General features: G+C 35.2%; 1 protein-coding gene across 2 annotated transcripts; it reads left to right on the top strand.

Annotated features, from left to right (window-relative positions):
- The first annotated feature begins 755 nt into the window (after positions 1-755).
- Positions 756-16,304, top strand: LOC124168160. Of its 2 annotated transcripts, XM_046546284.1 has the most exons (5): positions 756-1,064; positions 5,501-5,677; positions 14,451-14,696; positions 15,450-15,513; positions 16,011-16,304. In XM_046546284.1, exons 1-5 carry the CDS (start codon positions 827-829, stop codon positions 16,219-16,221), a joined length of 936 nt encoding a protein of 311 aa, XP_046402240.1. In that variant the 5' UTR covers positions 756-826; the 3' UTR covers positions 16,222-16,304. The 2 variants fall into 2 exon arrangements, with proteins under 2 accessions (XP_046402240.1, XP_046402241.1); XM_046546285.1 differs by lacking the exons at positions 14,451-14,696; positions 15,450-15,513; positions 16,011-16,304 and adding exons at positions 9,689-9,740; positions 12,383-13,166.
- The last annotated feature ends 493 nt before the right edge of the window (positions 16,305-16,797 follow it).

Raw genomic sequence — 16,797 nt, 5'->3', positions numbered from 1 at the left:
AAATAACAGCAATGGTAGTGTTTAAAGACCACAGACAACGGAGATGTATCTTAAGAGTAGTTACCTTGTTTCAAGTTCTAAAGAAAAGAAATTGTAAGAAACTCAACGGTACGCGAATGCAGAAGTTTCATGGATAATTTACGACCCAATGTATATATTTAAGTTCCAAACAAAAGTTTTCATGCAAAATAACTCTAAAATTAAACCGCCACGAGATAATGAATCAAAAATGGATTTAATTTTATCTCAGTTTAATAAAAATAAACACACGTTCGTTCAATATTGAATGTAAGGTTAGCGAGAAAAAAAATGACCGGAAGTGCGAATGCACGCGAAGAGTTATAAAAACTAACAATCGACCGTAAAATGCATAACCACTTAACGATCGTTATTGTTTTGTTTTTCACTCGTTACATCCCATTCACGATAGTCACTCCTAGATACGTTCGAGGAAGGCTTCTCCAACACCTACACACAGAAATGAGCATGGGTCTTCAAATTCCACCCAATAGATAAGTTAGTCAGATGTTTTTAAGGATGCGAGAAGTGGTCAGATAACAAAATATTATGTGAGCAATTTCCGTTCCACTTAGTGGAGGCGTTAAATCACAGGAATTTGTCTCGCACGTCATAACAATGAACGGTATGCATTGAGACACGTGATTTGAAGTGAGATGACGTCATGGCACTGACTTTGTGTTATTCTAGAGTCTCATTCCAATCGTCAGTCTTCCTTCTTACGCCAAGGAGAAAGGATCATTCACCCGTTCACAACCTATGGGTAGCGCTTTAGTACTTCAACTGTTTGTGACGTTTTGTAGTGAACATGCCGAAGGTACAGGGAGCATCAAACTCGCTAGTTAAGATCAAGGTGGTGAAACATGATATAGAACGTGTTGAGAGGTCGTATGGCGGCAAATCCAAGTGTGAGTCAAGCCGCAAGAGGTCATTACCCATCAAAACTGGAGACGTCTTGGAGAGGAAGAAATCTACCATGCGTAATCCCATCAAGAAAGTGAGATTCAACCTGCTGCATTCCAATCCAGAGGAACCACGTCCCTCAGGTGAATATTATTCCCAACCATCAATTTTTTTCTGCACGTAATCAAAAGTTACCCACGATTCAACGCTACTCCAACGATGTTTTCAGCACCCGATTCCGTGTCCACGTTTGCAATATTGCTGACGATGGCCGATCCAACTTATCCTTGGTTCCAGTCCAGTTTACAACACCTCTTCCATAGTAGGTTACTGTTCTAGTTCTTAACTTAGAGCGATTACGAAATTACTTCAAAAAGAAAGTTCCATGCATTTCACGCAGCACTCTCCAATTAAACTAATAGCTTTCATCCAATGTTTAGCCACAGGCATATCGCCACGTCACATATTCAGCATAGGCGGAAGGTAGATAAATTATATGGATTGCATTACACTGCAAGGTCATTTTTTGTTAGGTATTTCAGAGAAGCATCGATTGTCTTGCCTCAAAATCAGCAAATTTTAGAGAATTAGAGCGTCTCAGCAAGCGTTTGAAAGAACTAAATGTTATATAAGCTGCTTTGGAGTACTCTTCCAAATGCATTCGTGTGCTCAAAATGAGTCATTGTTTATTGCACGTGGGTTTGGGGCAAGTGTGGTGTAGTGATTTGAAAATCTGTATTCAGCGTGCTACAGGAAGGTTATGCGATACTTCAGGAGGTGATAGGGGAGAAAGCTTTGTGCATTCCTTTGTCCATAAGCATGGGATCGCAACTCTTTAGTTACTGAGCTATGGCGACGCAAACATTTTTTAATGCACTTTGCAGTTACTATGAAAACGGTGTTTTCTTGAGCATCCAGCATTTTCGACATTTTATTGGATACTCCGGTTCTATAAAGACTTTCATTAAATAACAAAGTTTATTCGAAAATGAGCGATTATAATTGCCTGAAACAATTATCCTAAAGGGTTAGATTGGAGCTAAAAATGGGTGAGATTACGAAATCGCATTGTTGATACTCGCTCATAGCTCTCGTTTCTTAGGCTGCGGGAGTTCACGATTTTAGCTGTCAGCCAGTGCAGAAAAGACCCCTGTGCAGGAGGCACCACCTACCACAGGAGCTGGTATCTAATATTTAAGCCCCTTAGCGATCCTTATGGGGAGGAAAAATGTCCATGTGCAAAATATCCAGGCATCATTAAAATTTTGGATTCATGCCGCAATCAGCGTCCAAAACGTATAAAAACGTTCCAGTTCTCTAAGGGTTAATTAAGCTCAAAGAATAATTGTTTCGCACACTCATAACCGCACGTTTGCGTCAAACCTTAATTATTTACTATCCTCAAAAATCCAGAGTATCAAAATATATAAAATGTCAAAAATGCTGGAAACCCAAGAAAAACAGTTTCTATGGTAACTGCAAAGTGCATCTAAAATGTTTGCGTTGCCATAGTAACAAAGGAGTCGCGACCCCATGTCAATATGACTAAATATACTTAAAATTGTATTCTTTAAAAGTCCCTGAAGTATTGCAGATTCCTCCTGAAACACCCTGTAGATGTAAACCAAAAATTGATTGTCTTACTCCGATTTTCGATTTAATTAAACTACTCTTTTTATTTTAAAGCATCGGTAAAAACCGATTCACGCCGAAGATTTTAGATTTTTAGTTAGCTGCGGCATTTGAATGCTTCAGTCTTGCTTATTTCTTGCTATTCCACTCTTAATTTCTCTTTTTACGAAGGGAATTCAATAAGTGATGCAACACATTTTTTTCTGAAAGAGGGATATTTTTGTTCAGCACTCAAATACCCCAGTCTTTAAGATTCATAACACTAGTTTTCAAGGTAATATCCATTCAAAGCTACGGCTTGACGCCGCGTTGAAGAAAGAGCCTGTATGCCTGCACGGTACCACTCCACTGGTCCATGACGGAGCCAGTGTCGTATTGTATCAACTTCTTCAACTTCCCTGTAGCGGCGATGATGGAACACGCGTCGCCCAACGACTCACCGTGCTTTTGTCCACTGCCGGATTACTGTAGACATGCTGTAAGCGCCTGTGAATATCTGAGTTACCATGGTTTTCCGCCAAAATAAACTCAATCATTGACCAATGTTTAGAGTGCATCTCCGTTACAGACGCCCCTTTCAAAGCTTCGTATAGCGCGGTCACCTATTGGAAGTCAATTCAACTTTCAAGACAAAGCAGGAACGTTTGACAATGATCTACCTAAAATTACTAGCTTTTTCAAGCGAAATTGGCCGTAAAAAAATGTTTTGCACTAATTATTGAAATTATCTAGTAAACTACCATTTTTGATCTAATATTCGGTAAAATTCCGTAAAACGGATGTGGCTTGCGCGTGTTTTACCCTCCTATGGATTTACGAATTTAGTTACGTCGTTGGATTTACACGTTCGATTTACCCCTTCACCTCAAAACAACCTAACTCGCATTCCTTCTCCTTTCTCCTCCTCACTCACCCCTTCACTTTAGTAAAAAACTCCGATGACTAAAATCTCTGTGCATTCGAGTAAACAAAGAAACGAGAAATATAATTACAAATTTTCACTTCACGGTAAATTGTCTATTTTTCCATTCATCATGAAACGATTTTTACCATTTAAGTACTGAACTTATTTTCAGGAAAAGAAATTATTTTCTATCACACAATTAGTCAGGTAGTAATCTTGATGGTGAGGGTAGTGGTCTTAAGGTGAGAAAAAGCTCTACCCCAACCCCCTAAATACCTCAAGTAATTAATGGATACCCCTTGCTAATGTATTACAGAGGAAGGCATACACTAATTGCCTATGGTGGTCGTAGACTTGCACCCGACAACGCCAGTGTTATACCATAATAATTTCTCTTAATAAGATACTAAATTTATATATTTGTGTAGTCACATAAAATTGTAGCTGGAGTTTCATTTACCTACATGGGTACTCATAAGTTGACCATAGTTTAATCCATCTCACGTCAATAAGGAGTTGAAAACCGATTTATGTACGTGCATATATTTACCGATAATGGTGTAATTAAATGAAATACTGAAAATTATTTGGAGTGAGAGGGAATATTTTTATTTGAGCGTGAATTGATTTTTTAAAAGCGTAATGAACTTTCGCCCGCAGTAGAAACTACTTTTTGCGCAGGAAAAATATAATGTCAAAGTAGTCTCTTGTGAAGCCATCGAAAATATCTCAAGATGGAGATATGAAATTTAAAAAAATGCTCTTCGACAAATGGGTACGACAAGAAATATTACTGACTTTTTGTGTACATGGGAAAACTATCTTTATTTCAATCCTTTGCAGTAGGGTAGCCAGGAATTGTACAGGGGGGTCTAAAACCATGGGAGGATTTTTATCGATATAATAAAAATGAATTGCACGACCTTAGTCTCGCTAAAACTCGAAAACGGCTGGACCGATCGGTTTCGCCGTGTTCGAGTTTTAGCGAGAAGATTTATGTAAACGATATATATAGATGTATATAGATACGAAGGTAATACGAAGTTTACCGGGACATATAGTTAACAATAATAATAAAAAATTTCTTTTTCCGTCTAATATATTAGGGGGTGAGGAGTTGCAGAGCCCGCTTTCTATGCCACTAATCTAATGATATTATTATTCTAGCGATTAAGAGAGGTTTTCATGGAGTATTTACGAAGCATTGTGGCATAGGGATCAGAAAAATCGATTTTTTTAAATGCATCTGGCCGAATGAAAAAAAAAGTTATGGAACCGACTAAAAATAAGGCATTAAAATTTGAGACCTCTAGGTGAACCCCTGATCCTCGCTATAATGCCATTTATGGGGGAAAGGTAGAAAATCGAAAAAAAAATAATATTTCATGGCCGTTTTCGATTGATTTTGCCGAATTACTGTGCCGAAGACAAAAATGTCGAGCATTTTGACGCATCTACCACCGTTAAGCCACCAAAATGCCAAACTTGAGAGTGAGTCCGCGGAGAGAATTAACCAACGCCAACGCACCGCGGCGGATTGGAGAGCGTCAGGCCACTCGCTTCCTCTACCCGCTCGCCTATCCCCCGCCCCCCTGAATAAAGCAAATTTCATTCTCCGTGTGCTGTCAGAAGGGCGCTCATCTTTGATAAAATAAATCGGCAGATGGTAGAATGTAAAAAATAATGCGTAGTGAGGCGACTTGTCTCTTTTTTGGCACCTCGTCGACGCTAAACAAATCGATTTTTTCAACTTTTAGAAAAGTTGAAAACATCGATTGATGATCGATCAAAAGTTGAAAAAAAAACGATCGAAAGACGAAATATTTTTGTATTGTTTGCGACAGTTTTAGATCCGAGAACGCAGGCCTATGGTCTATGAAGTGGCCACTTGAATGGCTATAAAAGTGGCAGTCACAGTGTGGAAGTCTACCTTCCCGTCATAGACTTTGTTCCCCAACTTATAAAGATGACTACTTCCTTTCATTGCGTCTACAAATCCAAATTCTCGTTTTCATGCTCCAAATTATTCGGTCGGACAAAAAGGATCCCGTGGAGAAGAGCATGAGAATGCGACGTTGGTGGCGCACTTCAACAAAAGCCTAAACCTTGACATCCCTGGCTGCAGCAAGGACGGACGGACTCCAGGTCCAAGCGCAGCCCATGCCATTGTAAGATTGGATTCCGATAACGATGACATCATAAGCTCCACGGCTGAAATAGGTGAGTTTTCGTTAAAGCCGTTTCTGATAACTGGCGGTTATTATCTTCTCTCAAAGTTAACCCTTAACCGGTGACGTGCGGTCTGAGAGACCGCTGCGTATCTAAAATTATGAATATTTTCAAAATTAATGTTTTAAAATATCTATAATTCTTGTTAGCTTCATATTTTTGCATAACAAGGACGTCCCACTCTTAAATTTATCCTTCCTTTTATTAATTTCTGTAAATTTGCAATTGAACTCGATTAGCGGTCTGTGAGACCGCACGTCACTTACTAAGAATGCATCAAGAAAAGGAATAAGCGGGATAAAGTTCATGGCTACTTACTACTTAGCATTCCAACTTTAACATTTAAGGCCTTTTTTGAATCTGGTGAAATATTGATACATAAATATGATAATTATAACTAAAGTGTTTTTGGCATCAGTTTTTTGAATCTGCTTCAAATCGCAATTTTTTATGATACATTGGTTCGTATTGGGAGCGTAAAAATTTTAATATAAGTTTTAAAATAGTTAAGCATTCAAAGAAAAATTAAACAAAACAAAAAAATGGCGAAGCAATATTTTATGAATTTTTGATTAATTGCGGTCTCCCAGACCGCACGTCACTGGTAGTGGAACAAGAATTGCACGAATTGCCTTTGAGATCAGAAGTTAATAGGAAATATTATCCTGTATTATAAGCGAGGAAATTAACCACTTAGTTGCTAGTCAGTACGCAAAAGCAACAACTAATCAGAATATACAGACGATTTTTTACACAATACTAGCTAACCCGGCGAACATCGTAACGCCTAAGATTAAATGAACAGTTCAGTTTTACCACTTATAAATCTAGAGCGGCTGTACCGATTTTAATAAATTTTCACTGATTAAAATGAAATGAGGAGAAAATGTAAAAAAATCTAGGAAAATAAGTATCATAATGGCTTTTCAGAAAGGCAGTTTCTTTATATGAACTACAATGGTTAGACTGGAGCACATTTACGCTGATTTCTTTCAATGAATTTTCAAATTTTTAGTTAAAATTTAGGAAATAGTTAAATAGTTTAAATAGTTTATAGAAATAGTTTAATAGCTTAAATTCTATTAGTAACCGTTCAAATAGTTTAAAATAAGGAAATTGTAGACTGTCTGGCTTTATAAAGCAGTTAATAAAGTCAAAATTTTATGCACTCAGTAGTTTTTGGCCTTTTTGTGCTTTTAACCATAGGAATCGGTCCAAGTCTGATGCGTTAACTTGCTCCGTTTTCGGGGCAAGTTCACATAAAATCTTGTTGGAATTGCCTCACGGTAGCAGCGTTAATATGTCATGACATGTGGCGCGCCAGTTAAACCTCGGTTCGGGAAAAGTATATTGCGTAAACGTGCCCCGGTCTACCCTAAACATTCAGGTTTATTCTCTTGAGTAAAGCACCCTTTGATATCAATGTGATTTTGCTTGGATATGAGGCGCAAGTACAAATAATGCCGATGGATTACCAATACGTGAGCACTGACCATGAAAAAAAATGGGTTTTCATGAGCACATGATCATAAAAATCACAAACGGTAGAATACAACACGAATTGGAAATTGAATTCGTTTAAACACAAAGTTTATATCAGTTGGGGCCATGGGAATTCTCAAAATAAGAACTTCCTCGTCTTCGAATTTTCCTTTATGTATCATCACGTGAATAAAATTGATTATCAGTCATTTTTATCACCGAATGCTTTCCATCGCATAGTTTTGGCGGGTTTATTTTATCAATCATTATGACCGCTGAGCCAACCTTCGGCTGTAAATTTTGCGGTGGTAAGCGAGACGCATCCAGGAGATTTAAAAATTAAGATGGATATTTGGTGACTTTGTCTGCGTTAGTTACACAGTCAGTAGATTTGAGTGAATGCAGACTGCCAGCGATTTTATTCTGAATAGCAAAGTTTATGTCATATGTATTTTAGTTCTTAGCCACTAAAATTCCTCGCTCACTTATTTTTGTTTTTTTTTTTTGGTTGTCATTCATTTTCAGAAAAACTATGTTAATGAGCTCAACTGTCAATGAAACAAATTATCAAAACTTCTGATTAAATGAAATCAATCCGCTCGATTTGTTGACTGGAGCACTGCTATTACCGATTGTCTATTGCTGACAAATTTTTTTACAAACGTGGAAGTGACGTGTCAAACATTCAATTCGAGCTTAGCTTAGCTCGAATTGAATGTTTTTTATATTAATTTTATGTTTTAACTATTAAAATGTGGTTAATATCGTTACCAAACTCAATCATTAAATCGGTACAAGCAAATTAATCCTTAATTTATTAGTTTTGACCTTTTTGTTGATCGGTAGTAATAGATAGTTGATAACTCCTAAAAAAAAACCAAGATTAAGATGAATTTTTCCGTGAACTTCTCTGTCTCTGCGCTAGAAGGACCGGGATCGTATAGTTACTTAAAAGAACCATTAGCCGTCATTTTGATTGGTAGAAACATTTAAATATTCCTTCCATTATGTGAATATTAATTGATAAATTTATAAAAAAATAACCTTTTGCTTCTTTTATTAACGCAATTGAGTAACTTTTTACGAATCATTTTACAATAAAAATTTCAAATAAACAGCGGTCAAATAAACAGGAGCGACATTCCTTTTTCCCCTTTTTATTATTTATTATTGCGTTACCATAGCAAATAAAATGGAAACGTTTAATCCGTCATTTTGACAGATGGTCTTTTAAAGTAGGCAGGTGGCAATAATTGTAATGTAAATTTAATAATAAAAGTGTAAAAAATGAAAAATATATTCACAGAATACGTATAATAAAGAGTAGGTAAAAGTCATAAAAAATGAAGACGAGAGAAAAAAATTCTATGGTTAAGGTATTAGAGGTACCCGGTCTTAATAACGGGTCCGGTCCTTCAAGTGTTAAAAGTTAAGCGGTGTCTCCAAGCGTAAATAGCTCTCTAAACAGTCTTCAGATTTGCAGCACCTAAGAAAGCAAGCACAATGGAAGGAGATACTATTATTTCCCTGAAATACGCTTACGGGAAGTCGAAAATCTAGTCACAGTCCTCCTTATCACAGACACATTTTGCTGGTATTTCATTCGTAAGAGGCTGAGCCATCAACTTTTTATTATCGGTTGGGATATTTAGAAAAATATGTGACTGTATTATTCCGTTTTGCGATTTGTTGCCTAATTCTTCAATTCCCCACGAACAAAGATCCATGACCAAGAACATTTTCCAAGTGTTGACGTCATAAGCCCATACCACATTGGTCATTGCCTTTCAGCCACTGTTAGACCTCGTTCATGTGCTTCGATTTTTCAGTTGACGTTTGCACTCTTCGAGCGATTCCTTTCTCCAAAGGATGGTTACCCCTACACGAGTAAATTAACTAACATTCGAATGTCCTCACCAATTCATTGGAGTGGTTGGTATTTTTCGCGTTTTTTCATACCCGAGAGGGAATCGCTGATTGATGAAGGTTTTTTATTAGAAATTAACGTTTCCCCTCCGTCCATCAAATTATTTTGATGTTTTCACCGATTCGGGTTTGAGTGAGAAAATCCACAGCACAAAGTTCAGCTATTGCCGGTAATAGTGAACATTAAACATCCAATGTATTATCAAAAAGGAGGGCAAGAAAAGTAAAGGAAGTGGGAAATATTTCATTGATAAATGGAGAACTAGCGGAAACATACAAAAAACATGAAAATAGGAAATGTGACTGGTTAAAACAGTTGGGGACCCAGAAAAATGTTAAAAACCGTTTTAAAAAATACTCTATTGACGTTAATTAGAATGGCAACAACGAAAACAGTCAACTTAAAATAAAGACACTGAAAAAAGAAATTCACGCTAACGTCAAAATAATCACGTGAAAAATACGATAGTTATGATATAAAATAAAAAATAAAATTCACAGAGAAAAGGAAATGGAATGGAAAAATGAAAATTATAGTCGTCCCAGAGTCGGTATCTTTATAACTCCAACCAATTATTGCTTGGCGAATTTCAGGGAGCAGTCCAAGTGAAAATGAGACAGAAAATCTTGTCACACACCCAGATTTGTAAGTATATTACAATTTTATTTTTATTTTAACTTAATTTGAAATTTTAGTACCGTTTGACCAAATATTGATATTTGATGCTTCAGGCTAACGTTCGAATTCCTAAATATTTTCTGAATAACTCTCATGGTTTCATTGTTTTTGACACTACTGCTTTAATTCATATAATTTATATTTTTTCATATTTTAAGCACGATAAAATTAAATTAAACTGTCGTCAGCCTTTCCTTACTTCTTGTGGCAAATGAATGAAATACTCTTGGAAATACATCCTAACAAGACAGATAGAAAGCACACTCCCCACAATCTTCTATTAACCCGTTAACGCCTAGCGGTACCAAATGGTACCAGCTGGTAGTGCAGTGTTAAACGTAACTTTTTTATTATTTATCGTAATTTATTAGGGTTTTTGAGAGTTTTAAATTGCTGAGAACATTTGTAATGACATTTTCCGAAAATGTTGGTATTTTAAAGCTGTATTTTACGCATTTAAAGCCGTGTAAAATTTGAGAATTATCAACTAGCCCAAAGAAACGGAATTATTTAGAGCAAGCATTTTATTTCCTTTACTTAAGCCCTATATATTGCTAATACAAAGGTTTTATTATGCAATTATGATTTAGTAGCCTGTATATCTCGTATAAAGTAATATTATTTGATGTGAGCCTAATATTTGGGATGTTATGATGCAAAATATGTTGGTGTTACCATATGGTACCGCTAGGCGTAACTCTTAGTGGTAAAAGAATACGTTTTGCACCAAAAGAGTCAGAGTTTCATTGACATTTAGATAAATGATTGCCACAAAAATCGCAGAAACTTTTTAATTCAGGGGTTACCGGGTTAATCTTTCCTCGTTAAATTCAATAATAGACATTTTCAACTGCGCTACACAGTGGCTACATCTTCAAATTTCTATAATTTACGCAATTTTTTATCACTTTCGTACTGCGTTTATAACAGTGCAGAGAACGGACTTGAATTGTCATCCGGAAAGAAGGGGCAGAAAATCAAAAACACCTATGCAAAATAACACGAAACATGTCATTCATGCTTCAATACCGGGTGTTTCAAAATGAATATCGAGGTTTTAACGCTTTATAACATTTATTATACTTAACTTGCAACGATAAATTATGCATCAGATGAAGGTATAACTATGATAACATGATGCAACTATCACAGTTTTCCTTGTTGGAAACAATGTGTATGTACACCAAATGTTTTCGTTCCCATCCTTTAGAGAGCGCTAGTAGCAAATATGGCGACTTGTGAGCGGAAAATTTATGTGCCTTACTGTTTGCAAAGCCTGAAGTTACTGTTCGTCATGCGTTCTGTGTTGAAATCGGTTGTGATGATAATAAAATCCTTTCCTACACTACCAGATGATTTTTACGAATTAAGAAATAGGATTGAAACAGCTGTTGAAACAGTTCTCATGAAACACTAATCAACGTTTGGAAAGAACTCTCAAAGCATAATTACGTGCATTGTGTGACGAATGGTGCACACATTGAATATTTTGTACGCTTATATATAGAACTGTTTGAGTTGCTTTTTCATCTGAAGCATTATTTGTAGTACTCGGTTTAGCGCAATAAATATTAGAAAGCGTTAAAAACCCGCTATTCATTTTGAAACATCCTGTATATTATGCACGCTACTACAGATTAACAGCATGTGATTCATTAATATTGAAGAATCGGTAGTAGTGATGGGCAAAGTCCATCATTTTAGTGATTCAATCATTTTGACTCGAGTCACATAAAAGATTCAATCAATTGATTTCATAATTATGATCGAAAAGACTTAAATGAATCAAGATCGAAAAGACTCAAAGGAATCATGATCGAAAAGACTCAATCGATGGATGCAATAAATCACTTTGAATAATCGAATAAATACTGCCTCTTGTGCGAAGAGCATTGGTAACGCTAATTGCTATCCATATTATCATTTCATATACTATTTTGATTGTGAATTCCTATATGAGTAAATTAGATTACAAAAATGAAGGAAGTATAGTGTCATGAAAATATTTGGGAAGGCAAAACTGCCACAGTTTCTTAACACTAATAGAATAATTTCTAACTATATATCTCAAAATATAACACAAAATACACCACACACTATGCATGAATCAGATCTGCAGTATAATTTTATGAACGGCACAATAAAATGTTAACAGCTTCTTTAACTTCTACTTCTTAACGTTCTCCTACAGGAGTCATCTTAATATTTTCCTTTTACGTGTATTGGTGTTATTAATACCGATAACTGCTGGAAAACATATAAGAAAACATTACACAAGTATTCAGTTCTTTATAACATAGTATTTAATTTTCTCACAACTATTTCTGCCCTGACAAAAAGAGATCAAGCATCGATCGTTCCATTTTTTTAAATAACCGGAAACCGGTATGATTGATATGAAACCGGAAGTCGGAGTGATTGATGATTGATGATCGACTTGTTTAACGAAATGAATCATGAGTCATTTGATTCACCTAGTGATTCAATCTTTTTGATCGAATCGTTCATGATCGACCCATCACTAATTGGTAGTGGTTTAGTCTGGAAAACAGTCGAGCAATCTGTATTTTCTAAGCTGAAGTTGTACGTTTATAATTTTTCTCTTGCAGAGAGAAGATGAAAAAATTAGAAGACAAAATCAAATCTTTGAGAGATATTACAATGGAACAAAGGAGGACATTTAATCAACTGCAAAACAACCTGGAAAACATGAGATATGAGTGGAACGAGACTATTGATGCTATGGAATCGTTGACAATATTAATTTCCCTCAATACTCATCGTATGGAACAACTTATTGAAATGTCAGCAGCTGTTATGAGCCAATACGATGAAGTAGAATAGTACTTGCTCAGTTCACATCAAGCAATCACTGAGAATTCTCATCCAAACATTTGCTGCTCTTTCAGCACTTGATGTTTCTCAATTACATTCTATAAATGCATTACAAAATTATCTGTAATACATTGGTATTATTAAATTCCGCGAGACAGAAAAATTTCCGCATGGATTTGATGCATTTAGATCGTTGATTATTTCGATGTTAGATATTTTATGGACACGCCTTACGAAATATGGCATTATAGTTAATTTACTCATTTTATAGATAGTGAATTCATTATTTATGACTAATTAGAGCAACTTTAAATACTGTTATCATGAATAGAGTTTGAGCTAAAAGAGTGTAGATGCATAAATTTTCTTATGTTTTGAAGGCATGTACGGCTTTGGTAACTCCTAAAATTAGAAGGTGATGTACGAATCGATGATATTATTCACGGTTTCGATATAATAAGTACTGTTTGTATCAAAGGTCTTTCTTTTTTATTCCAGTAATGCAATTTATGCAATGTTTGTATAAACATGTATTTTTTCATTAAATGCATTTCCTCAATAAACTATATAAAATATATTCATCAATCATTTTACAGGAATCATCCTTACCCCTTATTATATAACCAAATATATATTAAAAATAAAATATTTAAGCATTGCATTGAGTTTCTAGCTGCATAGAAATCCCAATTACTTGGTTCCAGAATGGCACAACCAAAAAATGTATCCTAGTCTGTTTCTGAATGATCTACGGCTACATATTTCTCTTTAGGTAATGTTTCTGGTTAATATCAATACAGAGCAGGGCTTTGCAGTACCAACTACTATATTTCATATGCTTCCTTAGTTGTTGTTTCTGAGGCATACATACATGTTAGATAACATTACTTATGGCCAAAGAGCATTGAAGGAAATATTGAATTACAGCTTTGTGACCAGGGAAAACTCGACGTCATTTATAGTGAAAATAATCAGGGATTAAATATTCAGTAATAAATACAGAACTCTTCATTTTAACACTTTTTACTGGTAAATTTTCCAAAATATCAATTTTTCCCACCCTCACGTAGCATATGAAATCTACCAACCAAGAGTGCATTCACGTGCACAAGTGCAAATATACACAAAGTGTGAAATTCAACTTGAAAACCTTCGGCTGGGTTTTTTACCCAGCTGAGCCAAAATATCTTTTCATGTTGATTTTATATTAAACAAAGTTATATTTAAGTTATAATAAACAGCTACACAACGAAACCATCGTCGCATTCATCACATTTCCCTTGTAAGAAGAAGACTCGTGTCACTGGTAAGGATACCATATAGATACCATTCGGGTTTGAAGTCCGGCTATGCCAAAACAATTTTTCATTAAGAACTTTCCCTTGAAATCAGTCACATTTGCACGCTCGCCAGGTTTAGCGTTTTATGCGATCTAATATTTTTTCTAATCTTTTTTTTTGCGATGTAATTTAAATGGAGGTTTAATTTATTTGGGTGAAAACTTTGATATTAGCTAGATCAGAAATACGCAACTCTTTAATTAAATCAGATTACTTTGGAAAAATGGACTTTGATTGAACTTTCTTTTTAATTGGAGGATAACTATTCAGTAAATGATAAATACAAATTGAACTCAGTAGATAGGAGTGAGGCGATTCCTGGGCATCAGGAATTTTAGAAAAGTCATGCATAAGTCGCATAAAGACAACACGCATTTGCAAGTCTTTGAAAGAGACTTGCTAAGAAAACCCAATTGCACACGTCACATATTTATAATGCCATATAAACCTTGCGTCCTATCTTATCTCACTGCATGTTCACTAAGAACCTTTGATTTTTCAGTTACTTCTGATGGGTGGAATGAGTACATGAAAAATGATCCACATCCTAAAAGGCTCGCAGAACTGTTTGAAAAGGGAATCGGCAAGAAATTCAACACAACTGAGACACCCACTATGGTGAAAATTGAGCCGATAGACGATACATCCAAGGCCAATGACATCAAAAAAACTCCAGGCGCATTCAGAGATAAAGCTAAACATGAACTCGCTTCAAGATATCTCGCCATGGTGCAGGCTACGCAATCAGGTAAAAACACACTACATGCTCAACTCTCACTACCCTGCAACTCAAAAAATGTTGAAATAAAAGAAATTTCAATGAGTTTCAGCGGCATTTTACCTATTCGCCAAGAATTTTGTCGTATTAACGTACAAACTTCATAAAGGTTTAGTTAATGCTGATGCATTATTGTGCCAACACGATAAAAATTATTGGCCGCTTTGGTCCTAAAGATTCTAACTGTTTTTCTCGACACATTTTTTAAAAGTGCAACCTATCGAATGTAAAATGGTAACTTTTATCAGGATTTGATCTTGATACATATTTTTAGCTTTGTGAAATGGTTAACTTCATGTTTCCCCTGAAGTGTATCATTGTTACCCTGATATGTCGAAGTAATAATAATAATAATAATAATAAATTCGTTTATTTCGTGTATTGTATTATTAATTATAACTTAACTTACGGCTGTGTTCTAAAAATGTGACCATAATTCATTCAAAAGACTTATCCCTCATAATCTTATGCGGAGGAAACTAAAAAATGTATCTTATGTCCATATACATCGAGTATTCAAAAAATTAAATTTTCAACACAATGACTGATAAAGTGCAGCATGATTTTTACATCAAGAGGCCTTTTAGTTACAAATCTCTCCTGCCCCAATGTGAATGGTAACCATATGCTTCTTGAGAAACTCTGCATATTATTTATTTCTTCTAGAAGCGATTTGGATGTATTTATGACTCTTTTACTGAACACCAAGGTATTTATTTACAGATGAATTGGATAATGATGTAGGATCAGGAGGAAGTTATGGCGTGATAAAAATTAAAAAGGAAAGGTGTGTAAACTTTAATTGTTTTTAATCCTCAATACGAAGTAAAGTAAATGATTAGTTTTAAATTGAAAATTCTGTTTTTTTCTATTGACTATTCATAAACTGGTTAGTCTTCTTTTTCTTCGAAGGAATTTAAAACCTTCTTAAATTTCACTAATTCTTAAAATGCAATATTTTAAAACTAAAACATTCAACAATTGAACACATATGTTATATTTCATTTAAGAATAAGGCATGAGCTTGATTGCATTTTTGTAATCTATTCACGCAATTCTGATGCGTTGTACCGTGCCTAAAGAATTTTAAACTCAAATCTATAAATTTAATCATTATTATTTTAAAACTTTTTCAGAAATAGCTCGAGGAAGCATAAATAGTACAAGTGTTACATGCCTTATGATACCCTATAGACAGCAATCACTTGTCCAGCTTTATTTAGATGAAACAGACGCCAGCATTATTATCACCAACTTGTTTATATAGTTATTTCTCTTCCGCAGAATTGCAACGGAATTTTATGTGGATTCCATTAGCAACCTGAGGGAAATGCGAGAAAAAGGTACCAAAATGCTAGATGAAATGCATTCTTCTCTAGATAAACTTAAAAGAGGATGGAAAGATCAAGTAAAACTGGCAAACACCTATGCAGTTTTAATGGAAGCGAAAAAGATGATGCTAGAGATAAGACTTAAGACATCTGGATTGATATAAATCAAGTCCAAAATAAAAGGCATTTCTCTATTTTATTTTGAATCAAATGGAATAAAATAAAATGATTCGGAACTGGAAAGACATGTGGAACAATTAATACAAATAAATTTTCTCATGATTTCAAGTTTTAGAAAGTTATTGACCAAATCAATTTATTCAATCGTTATTGGTTCATTCCTAATTTCTACTAAAGGCTACGATTACTATGAATACGAATCCTGACGAAAATTATTTCTGACCGGTTCGTTATGTTTGTGCAAATTTTTATATATAAATTACTTGAATTCCAGAAAATACCTCGGCTATTACGATCCTGGTTCAAGGAGATCCTCAAAAAAAAAAGTTTGTATTTGAAAACAAATTTGTTGTGACGCCATTTTACATCGCTTTAACTTTGGACGCCTAAGTCATAGCCTGGTGGGTGTAGCGGTTGGCTTCCGGCAGGGAGCCCCGAGCTCATACCCCGGATGGAGTCTTGTAACACTCTCAAGTGAAAATTCCTCGAAGAGTATGGTGGTGCAGGAGAAAGAGATTTATACTCTTCCACGATTTTTCTCTGCACTAGATTATCAAATT

The sequence above is a fragment of the Ischnura elegans genome, chromosome 11 (genome assembly GCF_921293095.1).
Source record: "Ischnura elegans chromosome 11, ioIscEleg1.1, whole genome shotgun sequence".
In the NCBI taxonomy this organism is placed as follows: Eukaryota; Metazoa; Arthropoda; class Insecta; order Odonata; family Coenagrionidae; genus Ischnura; species Ischnura elegans.
This window is presented reverse-complemented; position numbering and strand designations above follow the sequence as displayed.